The sequence below is a fragment of the Vipera berus genome, assembly GCF_964194415.1.
Source record: "Vipera berus genome assembly, chromosome: 3".
In the NCBI taxonomy this organism is placed as follows: domain Eukaryota; kingdom Metazoa; phylum Chordata; class Lepidosauria; order Squamata; family Viperidae; genus Vipera; species Vipera berus.
Window position 1 is genome coordinate 147,902,836 of NC_138204.1, and position 19,430 is coordinate 147,922,265.

Sequence of the window (19,430 nt, forward strand, 5' to 3'; positions counted from 1 at the left end):
TAAAATGAGATTAAATCCATGGGTGCCAGAATACGTATACATTTGACTGTAACACTTAGGAATGTTGAAACTGCATAGATTGGTATTGTGAGAATTAGAAGCTGGTGCTGGTTTTCAGAATCTGAAATTGGAAGATTTGGAAGTGTCTCTCTTCAAAGATAGTGCCAAACTATAATGCAGTATAAAGTATGTAGTAATCCAGATTGCCCATCCAAATAGAGATCACTGTACAATCCTATTCTTTAGTGCGGTGTAGACTTTATGTTTTATCCTGATTAAAATAATCCATATTTCTTCCTGCTTAAGATAATTATATGTAAGGTCATCCATTGAGCTGTTGTCCAAATTGAGAAACTCAGGTATTTTGTTAACAGAATAACAGAGTTGGAAGGGACCTTGGAGGTCTTCTAGTTCAACCCCATGCTCAGGCAGGAGACCCTATACCATTCCAGACAAATGGCTGTCCAATCTTTTCTTAAAAGCCTCCAGTGATGGAGGACCCACAACGTCTGAAAGCAAGCTGTTCCACTGGTTAATTTTTTTTGCTGTTAGGAAATTTCTCCTTAGTTTTAGTTTGCTTCTGTCCTTGATCCATTGTTTCTTGTCTTGCCTTCTGGTGCTTTGGAAAATAGGTTGACTCCTCCCCCTTCTTTGTGGTAGCCCCTCAAATATTGGAACTCTGCTATCATGTCACCCCTAGTCCTTCTTTTCACTAGCCTAGCCATGCCCAATTCTTGCAATTGTTCTTCATTTCTTTTAGTCTCCAGGGCCCTAATCATCTTAGCTGCTCTTTTCTGCACTCTTTCCAGAGTCTCAATGTCTTTTTTATAATGTGGTGAAAAAACTGAACTGGGTTTACATTGTTGAATTAATATCAGCAACAATCTGATTCATACAAGATTAAGATTAAGGCTGATTATATGGATCCACAAGGAAACTTTGTTATGGAAGTGTAAGGGGAGAAAGATGCCACTCACCGATGTTTTAAAATATCTTTGTCCAGATTCTGGCCCTTCAGAGCCTTGAGAAATGGGAGGACAGAAACAGAAGGAAATTATATCTTATTTTTTCTTTAGTTAAATAGGAATCTGCAAATGAGTAGAGTCCACCAATCACATGGAAGAACTATTATATTGCGTTAAAGTTACTGACACATACTTGCTTAGTCTGCATGTTATCTGCCCCTTTCACTATAAAGCACTCCATAAATGTGAATTTCAATTTCCAGAAATCTCAGCAAAGCTCAAACTGGCTAGGGAATTCTGGGAATTTAAATCAATGTATGTTAAAGTATCCAAGTTGGAAAAAATGGAATAAAACTAAGTATTTAAAACCTGATATTAATTTATTTTTTCTCAAGCCATGCTAAAGAAATTTCCCTCAATGCTATAAAAAATGGGTTTGGAAAAAAGAGCCAATCCAAAAATGTGTTTTCAAGCCTTCTCTGTACACATGTGATCTTGAAATTATAATATTGTAAAAAAAAGATCTTCAGAATATTTGTGTGAACTGTATTTCATTCAAAAGAGAAACCTATTGGAAACAAGACCTGTAATAATATTCCTAAGCAAATCTCAACCTCTGGTCAAGCTCATAATGTAGTTGAGGTCTTGACCTAGTGCTTAGGAACTGGATGGGTATGAACAAATGCAAACCTAATCCCAGGAAAGCAGAATGGTTTTGAATTAGGAAATCATCTGATCCCAGAAAAATTCCATCTCTACTTCTGCACAGGGTTACATTCCCATCTAGTTCATAATTGAGGAATATTTCTTGTTTCATAGTTCCTGCTCAAGGGCCAGGTGGCAGCTGTAGCAAGGGGACTTTGCACAACTTGTGTGCCAATTATGATTTTCTTTGATTAGGGGGCACTACTCACTGTCATTTATGGTTAGCCCATAGTCTGGATTGGTTTATGGCACAGGTCTGCAACCCGCGGCTCCGGAGCTCCCAGTCCTCTGCCATGTGCAGTCCAAAAAAAAAAAAGTGGGACTAAAAAAGTTCAACCAATCAATTCAAATATGCAGGGTAGGTGCATATCTCGCCTTGGCTCCACTCTTCAGTCAAACCCTGTTCTGCGCATGCGCGCATGTATGCGCATGTGCACACATTTTTTTGCGGCTCCCAGTTTTTCCTTTTGTGAGGGAACCGGTTCCGAGTGGCTCTTTCACTGTTTCAGGTTGCTGACCCCTGGTTTATGGCAATGCACCCTCCATGGGGTTGCCTTTAAAGATCATTTAGAAGCTATGGCTGATCCATAATGTTGCGCCTTGGTAAGTTATGGCTGCTCATGGTTAATTCAGGTGACTCCTCTGCCCTCAAAGCTCTACTAGTTACATTTGCATCCTTGTGTAATTTAATGTGCTAGTTGTCGTCTTTAAAATCCCTGCATGACTCTGGACCTGACTCTCTTCATGTCTGCCTTCTTTCAGTAGCTTTTGCCTATTAAGATCAGATAGAAGAAGTTGCCTTCAGACCTTTTCACTTGCGGACCTTGAGGACTTTAAAATAGGATTTTTCCTGAAAGCCATGCAATCTCAGCCTTACTGGGCCTTAAGGCAATTAAACCTGTCTTTTTCCAAAGGCCTTGAGAAAGAGTTCATGAAATGCTTCTGCTTGACACATTGCAAGCTGTGGTTTCCCAGTAGGGTCTCTTTCTTTAATGAGTTCACATACATACTTTGATCTTTCATTATTCCATAGCTTGCAATAAGAAATCTGTTGGAATCAAGTCTGTTTATTGTCCAGGGTGAGATTTTGAATTATTTGTTTGATTTGCAGGTACATTTTAAACTGTATTTAATGGAACTCAGTGTATAAGCTACTCAGAACCAGTTATGATTGGAGTATCACATAAGACAGCTACCCAACCAGCCCGCTAGCAAGCATGTAGCAGCTTTGTGTGCTATCAGCTACAAACTCAAAGTGATATGTAAGCAGTGTTTTCTTGTTCCATTCAGTGATCACAGATAATTGGTACCCGAAGACGGGATGAACAGTCATACATTCATTCAGGACTTCCAAAAAAACATTCCTCTAGCTCTGGAATGCAACGAAGACCTTGTAACAAATTCCAAAATCATGTTTAAGAATGTCTCGGTTTCAACAGCGGACTTTGTAATTAGGGTTTTGCTGAATTGGGTCGTTTATTTCAGAAAACTATCACTCCAGACCTGCTTTGTGGAATAAGTCGTAGCATTATAAAACCATCTCATTATGTGAGATAGCGAAATAAATGAAATATATTCGTAGCCTTATTTGCAAAATGGTCTTAATGTTTTGCATGTGCCAAATGAGCCTTTAAGGCTTGGAATTTATCCTAGGGAACTCCCACTAGCACGGCTGGGATTTTCCTAAGGCTGAGGAAGCAACATCTATGGCCCCCAGAACAACTTAAAATGTAATACATTACTTTATGTTCTGGTCCTTTCAATGGCCCAACATATTACTGCACTCACTCCCCCCTCCCCAAAAAAATGCTTACTGTTTTGTTGTTTTTTTTAGTTTTTTCAACTTTATTTCCAATTTTAAGATGGGGCATACAGTATGTGTATCTGTGGGTTAAATAAGCAGGTACACAGTACAAGTTTCAGTTTAGCTACTTGAGAAGGCTTTCAATAGATCCAGATGGAACTTGCACAATACAGTAAATGGCTAATAAATTTGAATGAATGAATATGCTTATTTTACTTTACTGTATCTACAATATGGTTAATTGATATTTTTATCGTATTTTATTCTTATTATGTACATGTTTCTGTATTGTTTTGTTTTGTTCCAACACTGTAAGCTGCCCAGAGTCACCTTGTGGTGAGAGAGGCGGCCAACTAATTTAATAAATGAGCAAAATTGTCCTTCTCCTAATACTACCTTGTAGAAAAATTGTCAATTCTTAGCCAAGCAACTTAGCTGAGTGAAAAGTTCTTGATGCTTGCTGAGCTTGGTTGTTTGCCTGCCGATGTTTCATCACCCAACTAGGTAACATTGTAGCAATAGAATTTAGACTTATATACCGCTTCATAGTATTTTACAGCTCCCAATAAGCGGTTTACAGAGTCAGATCTTACCCCCAACAATCCGGCTCCTCATTTTACTAACCTCGGAAGGATGGAAGGCTGAATCAACCTTTTGCCAGTGAGGATCGAATTGCTGGCAGTTGGCAGAATTAGCCTGGAATACTGCATTCTAACCGCTGCGCAATAATAATAATAATAATAATAATAATAATAATAATAATAATAATAATAATAATAATAATAATAATAATAATAATAATAATAATAAATGTTGAAAGGGACCTTGGAGGTCATCTAGTCCAACCCCCTGCTCAGGCAGGAAACACTATACCATTTTAGAGAAATGGCTGTCCAGTCTCTTCTTAAAAACTTCCAGTGTTGGAGCATTCAGAGCTTCTGGAGGCAGGTTTTTCCACTGATTAATTGTTCTAACTGTCAGAAAATTTCTCTTTAGTTCTAGGTTGCTTCTCTCTTTGGTTAGTTTCCATCTGTTGCTTGTTATCCTGCCTTCAGGTGCTTTGGAGAATAGCTTGTTGTCCTGCCTTCAGGTGCTTTGGAGAGTAGCTTGACTCCCTCTTTTTTGTGGCAACCCCTGAGATATTGGGACACCGCTATCATGTCCCCCCTCGTCCTTCTCTTCATTAGACTAGATCAGGGGTAGGCAACCTTGGCCAGTGTTGGCCAGCATGGCTGGCTCAGGAATTCTGGGATTTGAAGTCCACGAGTCATAAAAGAGCCAAGGTTCCCTACCCCTGGACTAGACATACCCAATTCCAGCAACCGTTCCTTATATGTTTTAGTCTCCAGTCCCCTGATCATCTTTGTTGCTCTTCTCTGTTGTCATACATCTTGAGTGTGTAAGTGAGGTTTGCTGCCTGTTCATATATACTGTATATATATATATATATAGTGTTGACTAAATGAATCAGTAAGCCTGTTTCAGCTCAGCCTACCCCACTAGGTTGTTAGGGAAATAAGTTACCTATGTAAGATGTTGGATACTAACCTAACAAGCTCTCAACAAATAAAAATTATAATTCTTATGAAGAATGATGTATAAAAACTGTAAAGCAGCAATGAAAGTACTCCTCACCATGCTTTGTTGGCTAATCTTAGATCAAGGATACCACTTGCAAAAAATCAGTATGAAACAGAACAGTAGCAATCTCTTGACTGCAATTGGCAGTCCCAAGATCTGAGTCAACATGCCTAGGATTGTAATGTAAAGCTTTATCTGACAAGTAAATATACTGACTACAAAGACCCAGACTGCAAAAACATGCTGTTGTGTGCAGAAAAGACCTGTATTTTATTTAAGTTGACAAGTTATCACAAGGTTGTAGGTAACATTTAGTTAACAGCAACCTGCTGCATAAGCAGCGTGCAAGAGTTAGTTTAGCTCAAATGTTCACAGAGCAACAAAGACAGAAACGCCATTAAACTTTGAATCATGACTGAGCGTTGCTAGTGCACTAGCCCTTTAATCCTCACTGCTAGACTTTAAAGTTACCTTTATTGCGTGGCAGCAACTGTTACTCTTAAAGGAAAAACTCTGAAACAGCAGGCGGTTGTAGCACCATTAATGTAGAACAGGGGTCTTCAAACTTGGCACTTTTATGACTTGTGGACTTCAACTCCCAGAATTCCTCAGCTAGCATGCCTGGCTGAGGAATTCTGGGAGTTGAAGTCCACAAGTCATAAAAGGGCTAAGTTTGAAGACCTCTGATTTTGAATATTGATGAAGCACCCGTAAGCGATCATGCAAGGAAAGACTTAGGACTGAGAAATGTATAAATGTTAATCTACTGTAAATACTTAACAAGATTCATATTGATTTTTTTTCTTGTTACGTGGAGAGGATAGCTCAGCCTGCAACTGCTGCCATATCCACAAGTTTGTGGTATAAGTTTGCCTTGCTTGCAAACTATTGGGCTCAGGGCTGGCCACTTGATGGAAGCTGTGCCCCATGCAGTAGTCTTGTTCAGCTTCTCTACCTCACAGTTGGTAAGTGCAGATGCTAAAATCATGCACTGTTCAAATGAATCATATCTATTGTCTTCCTGGAAGAGAAAGATACATATCTAATTGCTGGTTGTGGTTTGTAACTCCACACTTCGACCTTTTCAAGCATCACGTAGTATACTTTTCAGCCTGTATTATCTGGTTCCTTGTAGCCTGAACTCAGTTCAGGGTGGATTCTGACTCTGAACATTATCAGATCTTCACAAAGGGGAAACCAGTATTATTTTAAGGACAGCAGATTTGGACAGCTGAAAATTGAAACAACCATGACAAGAAAGGATTAGCATTTAATATGTCTTCGCTTTCATCTAGAGTTAATCTAGATTTCTGAAGTCCAAAGTGCTGGCCCTTACTCTTACGAAGTGTACAATTTATATCTTTCAAAATGGCAGTCTCCAGAATCTAAAGAAAAATTAAGACCGTCATTCTGAATGTGTCCCTTTTGAAATGAAATGTGTGGAAATAAACTTGCTTTCATTTCCAAATAAAATTTACAGAGCATTAGTGTTAAAGGGGTATAGTTTATTTACTAACAATTAATTATTCCAGATAGGGTTTGTAGGCCTCTTTGCTTTGGACATAAAACAATATTTACTTTTAAGAGTTGCCATAGCCTTTACAACATTGTCTATGTGACATAATTAAGCTAAAATAAAATATACATTGTAGACCCCAAAAGGGAAAAGTAGCATCAGGTTAATGGGTATCCTAAAATCAAGCCCTTATATACATCACAGAACTGACAGATGCTTTTGTTAAGGTGCTTACATAATAGATTCTATGAAATGTCCTCACATATACATATACGGCAATACCACTTGATATTTATAAATGTATATCAAAACCAATAATCTGAGATTGCTGAAAAACTTTGTAATTTCTAATCCTTAAAATGAATTTAAAAATTTCCATATAAAAACATCTACAGAAAAAATACATGATCAAGTTTAAAATCTGTACATATTATAGAAGACACATTCCAGTTCCTTGTTGATGTGAGTCCATCTTGTGCATCTCAATAAGAGGTCATGTGAGCCAACGAACACTTAAACAACTGTGCGTAATGGGAAAGATCTGTCACACGGTCCACCATATCTTGCAAAGTTGCTGTGCTAGGATAATTCAAGGCAGCCACCTTGGTTGACATCACTATGCTTTTGAGCAAGTCACACAGCTGGTTGCTGGAATTCATGATGCTGTTGCGCATTTCCTGAGTGGTCAACTGCCTAGTCAGTGTATCCCCAATGAAGACCAGTTTATGAGCACTTAAGATGACAAACTTGCTATGAGCGACAAAGATCCTTGGGGGCTGCGCAGCACTGATGCAGCTGAAGAAGGCATCAATGGCGTTCAAGAGGGAATTAAAATGAGTTTCACATTGTTCTGAATAAAACAAAAGAAGCTGCCTGTCTTGAGTGGCTACCAAGTTCTTTGTTGGGTGAAGGCTTTGAGGTGATTTCCACTTTGAGATGTCATTTTCAACCGGCTTTGTGATTTCTTGCTCCAATCGCTGGAACTGATTCAGCTGAAAGGCAAACAGGAAAGTCAGCACCATGTAGTTCTATCAGTGCTTGATACCCTTCCTTTTAGTAGGTTCTTGAGACCTGACAAGTTCAGCCTAGGATCAGTGGGCTACAGTGAAGAATCCCAAGATGGGAAGAAGTATAAAACATTTCTTAACTGTTGATTATTACGATCTTTATGTTACAAGCATGTAGACTGTCATTTGCAAGGATTACACAGATTTAGGAATGCATCAGTGAGCAACAATAATCTAACATCATCATGATTATGATGACTTAAAAACAAACATCCCCAATGGGTACTCTCTAATCATCCAGGAAAACTGAAGAAACACAAACAGGTATGAACTGTTGAGTGGCATTTGGGAAAAGACAGAAAGCTACTGTGGGTGAGGAATCAGAGTGTAAACTGATTATTATTATTATTATTAATTACATTTATATCCCACCCTTCTCCGAAGACTCAGGGCGGCTTACAAGCTTGAACTCCTTATAGCTTATAGTATTCTGGAGAAGATCACTTGCAATCAATGGAGGCTTTAAAAAACTCTTCTTCTCCACCCACAAATTCATGCACATTTTTCTCAAACATGGAGTGGGGAGAAGACTTGTCTTGGACTCTTCCTACTCCATGTATGTTAATTCTGTTCTGAAGCAGAGAAAATATAGCCAGGAATTAGAGTAGTATTGTATATAATGTACTTCTGCTTTAATTTATCTCTTTGTAAGTAAATATATACTTGGAGAGATTGCTTTCTTTTATTTCATTTATTAAACTTATATGCCAACCATCTCACTGTCTAAGTGACACTGGGCAACGTAAGGTGTTTTTTTTTAAGCCTCTGTTGATGCAAGTGATCTTTTAGGGACAGGCATGTCAAACTGCTGGCCCATGGGCTGGATGTGTCATGCCAAAACAACGCTCACCCCATTGCTGGCAATGGGGAAAAAGTCCCGATACGTCATGTGACATCACGAGTTTGACATGCCTGTTTTAGGACAACATTTTAACTCCTAGAATTCCAGGTCCTTGTCTTTTTATTTTGCCTTCCTGATTGTTAGGATGCTACCTGTAGGGATCTTTACCTGATGATGCTCCAGTTGCATCTTGTTTTGCTTAATGATGTTTTCTTTTTCCAGCAACTCTTTCTGTTGCCTTTCAAACTCTTCCTTCCCCTAATCAGAGAAAATTTGAGATACAAACAAAAAAAAGTCATATCACACAAACAACATCTCTTGAGATGGCAGTTAACTAGTTTATTAAACAGCAGGTATTTTATTATGTTTACACTCGGGTTTTTCATTGGTAGTGAGGAAAAAGTAAATGAGAACAGTGAGAACTTATAGTTTTGATGTGATCCTAATAAAAAGAGTTGCACAACCTGCGAAATGGTAGGGGAGGCAGTAGAGGGTTTTTGTGCATTCTGTCATATGGCTGGAGCCTTTTCATTTTTAATTCTATTGACCTGATGATGGTCCAGTTGCATCTTGTTCTGCTTAATAATGTTTTAACAGGAGAGAGAGAAAATGGCTGGTTACAGCCAGGATATATCCCTGGAACCCACAAAGCAACTGGCTTGTCTTGGCATTTCCATTCTCTGATGCACAAGTAGGGAGAATGGAATTGGGAAGGACAATAATTACTCACTGGCTAGAAAATGAAAGAGATGGCAGATCCATAACACAGATCTTAGATATGTTCCAATATCTAAGGGGTTGCCATAAGTGGTGGGATTCAAATACTTGCACAACCGGTTCTCTGCGTGGATACAGGCCTGGGCGTCCAAGTCCTAGAATGGACTTCCAGAAGTGGCATCCATGCACTTCCGGCAGGTGGTTCTAGGCCTGGGAGGCCCTCTCCAGGCCTCCAAGACCCAGAACGGACTTCCAGAAGTAGTGTACGTTCAGCCAGTTCTCCGAACTCAACAAAATTTAGCTACTGGCTCTACTGAACCGGTGCGAACCAGCTCAATCCTACCACTGGTTGCCATAAAGAAGAGGGAGTCAACCTATTCCCCAAAGCTCCTGAAGGCAGGACAAGAAGCAATAAATGGAAACTAATCAAAGAGAGACACAACCTAGAACTAAGGAGAAATTTCCTGACAGAACAATTAATCAGTGGAACTACTTGCCTTCAGAAGTTGTGGATCCCTCAACACTGGAAGTTTTTAAGAAGAGATTGAACAACCATTTGTCTGAAATTGTATAGGATTTCCTGCCTGAGCAGGAGGTTGGATTTTCAAGGTCCCTTCTAACTCTTATTCTGGTATCTAATCAGGCCTAAAATATCCTGAACTCTCATATATCTTGATATCGAAAGACATTTTTGTTGCTTAACCATCAATCAGATTTGGGGCATTCATGACTGAATGATTGGGAGTATACCTGAAAAGCAACTGCTTGGGAAGTCTACTTCTAAACAATGTGTCTATGACCACTTCAGGCATAGTTTAAAAGGACAGTTAAAAGATGGATATTATTCGCTATAGCTAAATGGATAGAAGTAAAGCAATAGTAAGACAGGACTGCTGACTTCAGGTCCTGCTTATAAACATCGCAGAAACCTCTGGCTGACACATCTAGAAAAGGTAGGTGGAACTTACCTGCAAGTGCACATAATCGTAATCATCCATCCAGCTCTTTTCTAAGCTATTATTGCTGTTGCATTGGTAAGGCTGGTTTTTAGAAAGGAGTGGTGATAGAGAAGTGCAGTGGTCCTGGTTTTTATCTCCAGGATGCAATGTTAGAGCCTGAGGATTATCGTACACATAATCAGCCCCAGGATTCATGCTCTCTGACGCATTTTTTATATAGGAGCTGCAAGGTCCTTGTTTGAAGAGCACCTCAGCATTGATGCTGATGCTGGTGGTCAGTTGTTTGGCATCATCTGGGATTGTCCTTGCCACCATAATGAAACGATCCAGGTCATCACATTTGTTCTGAGGCTTGTTGAGTGCTAGGACATTCAAGGACCAACTACAATTACTGAGATCATGGCTAGTCTGGGTCAAAATCTGATAGGAATCTTCCAGTCTCTGCAGCTCCCTCCTCATTTTATTGTAGAGACTAAGTTCTGAAAGATAGGAAGCATTGGCAGTTGCCCCCTTTGCCAAATGTAGGTAGTCGACCAATGACTGTTCCACTTTGTCAACTGCAGTATGTATCTTATTGATGTGTTTTTCCATGTTCTCATACGACCGCCAGTCAGGACTGATGAAGGCCATCAAACTGGAGACAGCATTTTCTACTGTGTTCTGATTCCAATAAAGTCTCTCTATGGCTGTGTCAGGATCCAGTATTATTCTTCTGTCCTGAGAAGGACTAGCTGAAAAAGAAGATTCCTTTGATGTTGTGGAAGACGTGGACATGTTGCTCCGGGTGCTCCCTGTACTTGAAAAAGACAATCGGTTTATCCCATCAGTAACATCCGGTAGCCTTCTAGTGTCCTGTGTCACCTGTGGAGGGACATCATATATTCCTTCTTTTCCATCTGGGTTCAGACTTTCACCAAATGCCAGATGCTGTCCAGGAAAGGGAATTCCCCGAGGGGTGTCATAAATATCTGCCTGGGGAATTATTTGCTGTCCAACAAATTGAGTTTGGTAGCTCACTGGAATATCATAGAGGCCTTGCTGGAGAGGTGTCAGCTCAGAAGAGACAGCTGCCTTGGCTATGGGAGGAGGGACATCATATACACCTTCTGAGCTCACTTCATGCTTTATGCAACCAGCCAAATCAGGCATTCGTTCTCTAGCATCCACATCATCTCTGCATGAGGAAGAGGGGTTGGTACAGATCTGGAACATAACAGACAAACTTAAGTTACTATGCTAAAAGAAATATCTTCATGACATTAAGTTATCAAATGTGTAAGGTAAAAGGTAAAGGTTCCCCCGCACATGCGTGCTAGTCGTTTCCAACTCTAGGGGCCGGTGCTCATCTCCGTTTCAAAGCCGAAGAGCCAGCGTTTCTCCAAGGACATCTCTGTGGTCATGTGGCCGGCATGACTAGACGCCAAAGGTGCACGGAGCGCTGTTACCTTCCCACTGTAGTGGTCCCTATTTTTCTACTTGCACTTTTACGTGCTTTCGAACTGCTAGGTAGGCAGAAGCTGGGACGAGTAACAGGCGCTCACTCTGCTACGTGGCACTCAGGATTCGATCTGCCAAACTGCCGACCTTCTGGTCGACAAGCTCAGCGTCCTAACCCACTGAGCCACCGCGTCCCTTATCAAATGCGTATGACTACCATTTGCATGGACAACAAGCAGTGTTACTTCGTGGAAGAGCTATTTCCTGGCTGAATACGGTCAAATCCCAGAAAGGATAATGTAATTGTTTGAAAATAGCCAACGAAAGCTAGTATTGGCACAGAAAACAATTATTTAGATGGTTTTCCTACAGCACAGTTTATCTGTACATTATGAAATATGAGCAGCTGGATACATGAGTTCCTAAGCTACTATCTTGTCAAGGACAAACAGAGCCCAACAAATATCAGATCTTGTACAATGGATACCTGGCAGAAACTGACAACTTCACCCTACAACTTACATCTCATGGATACTTTATACATGCTCTGTATAAAGACTTGATCCAGTTTGTTAGGCATATGGTGTTAGCCTACAATGTTGGGTTGAAAATATATTAGCCATAATGCTATGTCTTTAAGTTGTTAATTGGCCAATGGGTGTGTAAGTGTTCTCATGGCCATAAGAGGAAGCTAGGAACGTAGCTTCTCTCTCTCTCTGAATTCACTGCTCTCTACTACTACTGTTTTTGCTCTGCTGTTGGTTTACTACTGTTGTAAACCTGAACTGTGTATTGACCTCTGGACCGGTAAGAAGACTTTGTAGTTTGGATTACTCCTTGGACTGTTGCTATTGTGTATGACTTGGACTGTTTATTTTTGACTGTGCATTTTTGTTTTTACACCACCTCAAAGTAAAATACTTTTTGCTTTTACAACTCAGTGTACTCCTGTGTGTGACTCTTACTGCTCTCAGTACCCTTCCTTGTCTGTGCAACCCCTTGGTAGCACAAGGAGACCTCTGCACAACAAATTCCTTAACACAGTTTACACATCAGCCTAACAGTCACTGACTAAACCCATTTCACCTGGCCCCTAAATCATCAAAATTATTTGCATGTCACTATGTAGTACTCCTTGAGCCTCCTCACCTTTCCACACTGTAGCTGGCTAGAACGCCCTCCAGATACTCAGTGCCCTGTCCTTTCCCTTGCTCTTTTGTTGCTGTGCATCTAAGTGTGTACGTTTAAAGCTGTTCCCTAGTAATGTAGCAAAATTACTTCAGATCAGCAACAAGGGAGAAACTGTGTCGCTCAATCTTCAATCAAGGAGGAGAAGAAAAATTCCAAGGGCCGGGATGAGGAAAATATTCCTGCCAATGGAAACCTTCTGCCCCACCACCAGTGAGAAAAAACTAGCAGATTTATTTTCACTGTGTTAATTTTCCAGAGCAGCAAAATTGCTGATCAACTTTTAGTGTTAATTGACTTGGTGTGGGAAGACTGCAACAGCCTTACAAGTTGGGGAGAACCTCAAAGACTGCCTCTTTCCTCGACTGGAGTACGTGGGAGGGCCCTTGCCAAACCAACTGGATCGATACAACTTGCTAAACCAAAGGAGTAATATTAAGGGTTCATATGATGTGTGAATCCAGTCACTGTATCACAGACGTGAAGTTCAAACAAACTGGCTGCATAACCAATGTGCATCCTGATATTAACAATGCATAGAGATTTGTGCTGATGGAGCCTCACAAAAGATTCTATCTTCTTTATAGTTTTCGAACTCCCCTTAGATAAGTACAAAGATACAATCAGTCCATTGCATGTGTACATTTTTTTTAAAAAAACACTAATTACAAGAATATCTTACCTAAGGATAATAATTATGCTCAGCTATATAGCTTTATAACAGTTATAAAAAAACCAAACAAAAAATAAATGAGCTATAAAGCTTGAGGGGAATGTTAAGAGGCCCGGAGTTCAAAGCACTCTGCTATTTCTCCCATCTTTTCTTCAATGCAAAATATACTTTTTGTTTAAACATGTCTTCAATCCAGCATGAAATTACATGTTTGCTTTAAATGGAACTTCAATAAACTTACCCCTTTGGTGGGTGGAACATCGTAGATCCCTTGAGATTTCATATCACTCATTTGAGCTCCTTGTGGAGGACTTTTAACTGATCCAGGGGGGACATCATAGATCTAAGCAGAGAAACAATGTATTACGCAAAAGAAAAACCTCTTCAGCCTTGATGAAATCAGTCTGGGCTCTCTAATTGATTCCTTGGCAAATGGCATGTCTCGGTAGGATAAACTAAAGCTGCTCCAGCCAATAGCCATGAATGTCTGTCCAACGTCTTCTGACAACAAGCAAAATTTGTTTACGGTCTCTCAGTCACCCTATTCCCCCTTCCATGAACTTTTGAAAACAAAAGTTTGGTTAATCAGCCAAGCGGCTTATTTCAGGGCCAGCCCTACAACGATTAGGTAGGTGCAATGAGGCAACTGCCTCATGGAACAGAAGTTGGGAAGCAGAAATAGCTCTTGCTCATTCCTCCTGACTCTCCAGGATGACCTTAGGAAGACACATCTGGATGTCTCACATTAGCGCCTTCCAAAGAGGTTGCTCATCTCGGAGGACCTAAGAGAAGGACTAAAGTCCACTTCACTTCTGCACGTAAAATGAAGGAGGAGGCTGGGGGTGGGGTGGGGGGATATCTGTTTGTTCTTTACCCCTTGGCAGTGCTCTATTGCTGGCAGATTTTCTGCCTCTGATGTTTTTAAAGAAACACACCAGAAGCAGATGAGTGAAAGTCCGCTTTGATTATCGGGGGATTAACTGCCATCAAGGCTTGGAAGTGCTCGGGATTTTTTTCAGGGGAAAAAAAAAGAACCAAACAAAGTCATCTAGTCATTTAAGGGTTCTTGCACAGCTCAGCAGGCAGTTGTAGCCAGTCCTGGTTCTCAGATTAGTTTATTTTTATGTTCAAAGATGAGAGACAGTACAGCAAAGCAAGCACAATATGCTGTATTGTTCCCCACCTTGGATCCGTAATGGGGGAAAAAAGATTTACATATTAAAAACATAATGTACACAGTGATTCTCAGCTAGAGAAGATAAAAAGACAGAGTTAAGTCCTTTTCACTTTATAAAACTGTGAAAGACCTTTGGTAGGTCAATTATTTTTCAGTCTAAATGACTGCCAAGAAGAAAGAACCAGGTAAAGATGTATTTGAAGCCATATATGCAGTCAGGCTCAGGATGACCCACATTGAAAAAAACAAAACGAAAACAGACCTTGATCCTTCTGAAGTTTTAATTCTTGCGATTTATCTCAGCCCCCCACCCCTTGCTGTCATCTTTACTTTAAATATGAGTGCAGCTGCTGCTGATAACCATGCTTAATCCCCACACTGATGTCTAATCCCCAACAATTTTTATGAGGTGCAAGAACACTCCTCACTCTGTTGCACCAAGACCAGCAAAAAAAATATTCTCTGCTATATATTAGATGTAGAGCTACAAAGATTTTATAAGCTTGTGTTTGTGTGTGTGTGTGTATTATTTCTCTATTCCTGAAAGAAAAGCTCAAATTATGCCAAAATAAAACCAATTTCACATTTTGTGGATCACAGTACTAATAAAGTCAGAAGCTATTGAATCCCTTAAGGAAAGAAAAATAGATCTGGCCACTTTGAGGCCTCCTTACACCAATCAGCAGGAATGTTGCAAATTATTCTTGCAAGCACGTTCTTCCCCCTCCCTGCCCACCATTTTCAATCCCACTGGAATATGTTTATTTCAATGAAGTAGACTAGATTTCATCAGGGCTTGCCCAAATCTTGGTATAGTATGTGACCATGAATAAAATGAAACTCGGTCTAGTTAGCCCAGTAGACATTTAACACAATAATAATAATAATAAAGATTGGTTCTCAGATAAGTACTTCCTGTTACAGTAAAACCTCAAATTAGTGGATGCCAGTGATTTTGGATGTAATGAACAAATACTTGGTTTGCATTCAATCCCTGTTTAACAGTCTAATGTCTGTCAAGTTTATGTTAAAGTGTGTTTATCTACTAAATCAAGACTTAATTGCAAATGACACCATTATGCAAACAACACACATGTGGATTTAATGGACATTTGTCCGTTCTGTCTGTCCCTACAAGGACTCTCTCTCAAGTCAAAAGGTTTACTGCAGTGAATTGATGTTCTACCAATATTGGCTCTATTTATTGTAAATGTTCATGGGAAAAATGGTTTCAGCATTTAGAAAAAAAATTCTATGTAATGGACAATATTTACGGCCTTCACATATTTTTTCATGATCAGTTGAATTAGCTGTCTCTCTCACAAAAAAAGAGGTAGATTTTTTTCCTTTTCTGCTTCCCAACTTTCACTGTATTTGTAAACTATTCTGGCCATCTAGAGAGTAAAACAGTACATCTTATCGAGATCAAAAAGAAAGCAAATCACATGTTTAATTTAGAACAGCGGCTCCCAACCTTTTCTGTACCTCGCACCCCTAGAAAGCTTCTGATATATTCTCGCAGCCCTTACAAAAGTTCAAAATAACAGCAACGAATTATGCATCTACAGTATAATTTTGAAAATCCAAGTTTTCGCACCCCATGGAATATCGTCTTGCAGGCCCAGGGGGTGCCAACACCCCCGATTGGGAACCCCTGATTTGGAATGTGACAATGAAATCTGTGCAGAACAACAGATACAATGTCAAGACCTTGGTGGCAACTTAATTTCAGAGCTGATGAAATTTTTATTACTACTTACCCCTTGAAGAGGACGAACTGGTAGGATATCGTAGGCATCCTTCTGGTATTTGCCAGGAAACTCGTAAACATAACCTTGTCCTGACCTGATTGGAGTTACCACCTAAAAGTTAAAAGAGAAGTACACAAAAGTACGGTATAAATGGATGCATTTTATCTGGTGGTTTTATTAGTGAGAAACTTAATGCTTCTTATTTTGGATAGAAAAATATGCACACCCAGCTAGGATATATCGTTTAGTTCTGTACTGGATCATAATGAATGGCTCTGTTTGCACATTATTTTTCTTATGGTTGATGTGATCACAGTAGGCTCAATTAAACTAATTCAGTGTTTTTCAACCACTGTTCCGCGGCACACTAGTGTGCCGTGAGATGTTGCCTGGTGTGCCGTGGGAAAAATTGAAAAGTAATTATAAAATACTTTCTTTGTGTTTATTTGATTCCTATTCAAGAGAATTACTTTATATATAGTCAATATAGGCACAGAGTTAAATTTTTTAACATTTTCTAATGGTGGAGTGCCTCGTGATTTTTTTCATGAAACAAGTGTGCCTTTGCCCAAAAAAGGTTGAAAAACACTGAACTAATTGACATATTGTTCACACGGCACATTGAACTATCAAGTAAGATCACAGACTGAGTTCAGTTGACATGCTAAACTGGAATGTGGTTAATTTTAATTCAAAGCCAGTGTGATTACAATTTGGACTGATCCACCCTACACCATCCTTCCACAATTGCAAGTAGCAAGTGAAGGTTAGGCTTAAGTGTAGGAGTCAGAAAGAATAAAATGGATTAGAAATATAGTGAAGTCAAATCCTTTTGTCTTTTCTGCCAAAATTCCAATCTGGATTAGGCATGTCACATTTGCAATACATTTTTTAAAAAGCTAATGATGAAGTTGCTAATTGCTTTATCTCTGTTTTGATGTATTGTAATAAATCAGCCTCATAGTTTCATACTAATCTTGGGTAACAAATGAAGGCTTTACAACAAATTTGACAATGAAAGGCAACTTTTTAGTTTTGTGTGTCTTTAAAAATATTATAAATCCATCTACAAATAGTGTTTATAGAATAAACTGATACATATGTTAGGGACAAAACTAACATATGTCTGAAAATTGATGGCTAATCAATGAATTGCTTAGTTTACATTAAGTGAGGGCATCAGAGGAATTGCTTTGATTTCCTCAAATAGGTAGCAAAAATCATTAGATTTAATGTATGAGTTTGGAGAAAATGTAAGTAGAATGGATTCATATAGCTATTTTTAGTGGGCAGTCACAGTAAACCAGTTCATACAAATCAAAAGTAGTTTACTCTGGTTTAATTGACATACAAATCTATGCCAATAAAGTTTTTTGGCAAATAATCATAACTGAACCATGGTTTGCTGTACAGTTCACTAATTCTATCTTACCACGGATGATTATATCTGAACTCAGAATTGGTATATAGTATTGGCAGGAACTAACCAAATAATTGTTTAATAAACATTATTCAAATGTTATCACAGATTAGACTTTGGTGACAAAATACAGCATGTTGTTTTTTCTGAATTATTATATTAAATCTTATGGTTTCCCCCTTCAGATAGGTAGAATGGCTTGGCTAACTTGGCTAATCATTTTGCAGTAAATCTGGGTTTATACTTGAATGATTCAGGTTACATGAATATGTTTTTTAGTGGGTTAAACTAATTCTCCATCCAGCTTTTCAGTGCTTCTGGAAAAAGTCTTCACCATCACCAAATATATGATCCTTCCAACTAGCAATGTGAGGGATTAAACCCAGAACCTTCTGTGTGCAAAAAATTCATTCAATTAACTGAAGCTTGGGCACTCCAAATTTGTTCAACCTGTTTCCCAAAAATCTACCATGACCACATGAGTAGGGTGCAAAAGAAGATTTGAGAAATCTGAAGAAAAAGCATTTAATAAACCTGACAAGCCGGCAACAAGAAAATCATCATTAGAAGTATCAACATGTCTTCAAGCTACATATATTTTGCAAAACAAATGTCTACCCTTGGGGCAATAGGCACCTACTACAAAAGTAGATGCTTTTCTTTGTCATTACCTGATTCAGAAACACAGGTAGCAAGAATGCTGATTTTTCTAAGAATGGAAGTTTTGTTTCAAATCTCACATCAAACTTGAATGCATTCTGGCAATTTAGAGAACTGTTTCTCCCCTGATATTTAGATGCTAGAAGCAAAGCACTAGACATAAAAGTTGCAAGATTTCTTCCCTGGCCTAAGTTCATACAGACACAACAAAATTAGAGTCTAAATAAAAGTGACATGGGTAACTATGTAAACTTAGGACGAATATATAAATAAATATTCTCAGATCCTTATTTTCCATTGAAATACAGAAAGGTACGTTGCCCATTAGAGATGAGATTTCATCTCGAGGGTTTCACTTGAAGCGCTTAACTGCATGCAATCATTTGATTGGTACATGAACTTAGTTAACCAAGCGTATAATGTGAATTTGTGTTTTATGTAGGTCTTTATAACCCTACAAATGTGTTAATGCATACAAACACACAGGAAACAAATGCCACAAGCTGTTTCAGTTTCTTTCACTCCTTTGAAAATACAAGCAATTTTAGAGTCAGTCTATTCTTAAGACTGATGCACAAAATAATACACGTTAGACAAGGGAGAGAGAGGGAGAGGGAGAGAATGAGAATCTTTGGGCAAACACTAGTTTAGTGTTCAGCTACTAATACAAACCATAAAGAAAAATTCTCAATCATGGCAATTTTGAAATCTGCGGTGGCTCAGTGGGTTAGGACGCTGAGCTTGTCAATCAGAAGGTCGGCAGTTTGGCGGGTCTAATCCCGAGTGCCGCGTAACAGAGGGAGCGCCTGTTACTCGTCTCAGCTTCTGCCAACCTAGCAGTTCGAAAGCACGTAAAAATGCAAGTAGAAAAATAGGGACCACTACGGTGGGAAGGTAACAGCGTTCCGTGCACCTTTGGCATCTAGTCATGCTGGCCACATGACCATGGAGACGTCCTCGGACAAGCAC

The 19,430-nt window shown here is 39.3% G+C and overlaps 1 protein-coding gene across 1 annotated transcript in view; it reads right to left on the bottom strand.

Annotated features, from left to right (window-relative positions):
- Positions 1 to 5,788: 5,788 nt before the first annotated feature.
- Positions 5,789 to 19,430, bottom strand: part of NEDD9 (neural precursor cell expressed, developmentally down-regulated 9) — a 66,353-nt gene continuing 52,711 nt past the window's right edge. Inside the window, exons 3-7 of the mRNA XM_081326155.1 lie at positions 16,391 to 16,492; positions 13,695 to 13,796; positions 10,165 to 11,358; positions 8,648 to 8,737; positions 5,789 to 7,563 (exon numbers count right to left, since the gene is read on the bottom strand). Of these exons, the coding sequence (XP_081182281.1) occupies positions 7,054 to 7,563; positions 8,648 to 8,737; positions 10,165 to 11,358; positions 13,695 to 13,796; positions 16,391 to 16,492 (1,998 nt within the window). The 3' untranslated portion in view covers positions 5,789 to 7,053. The remainder of the gene's footprint in view (positions 7,564 to 8,647; positions 8,738 to 10,164; positions 11,359 to 13,694; positions 13,797 to 16,390; positions 16,493 to 19,430) is intronic.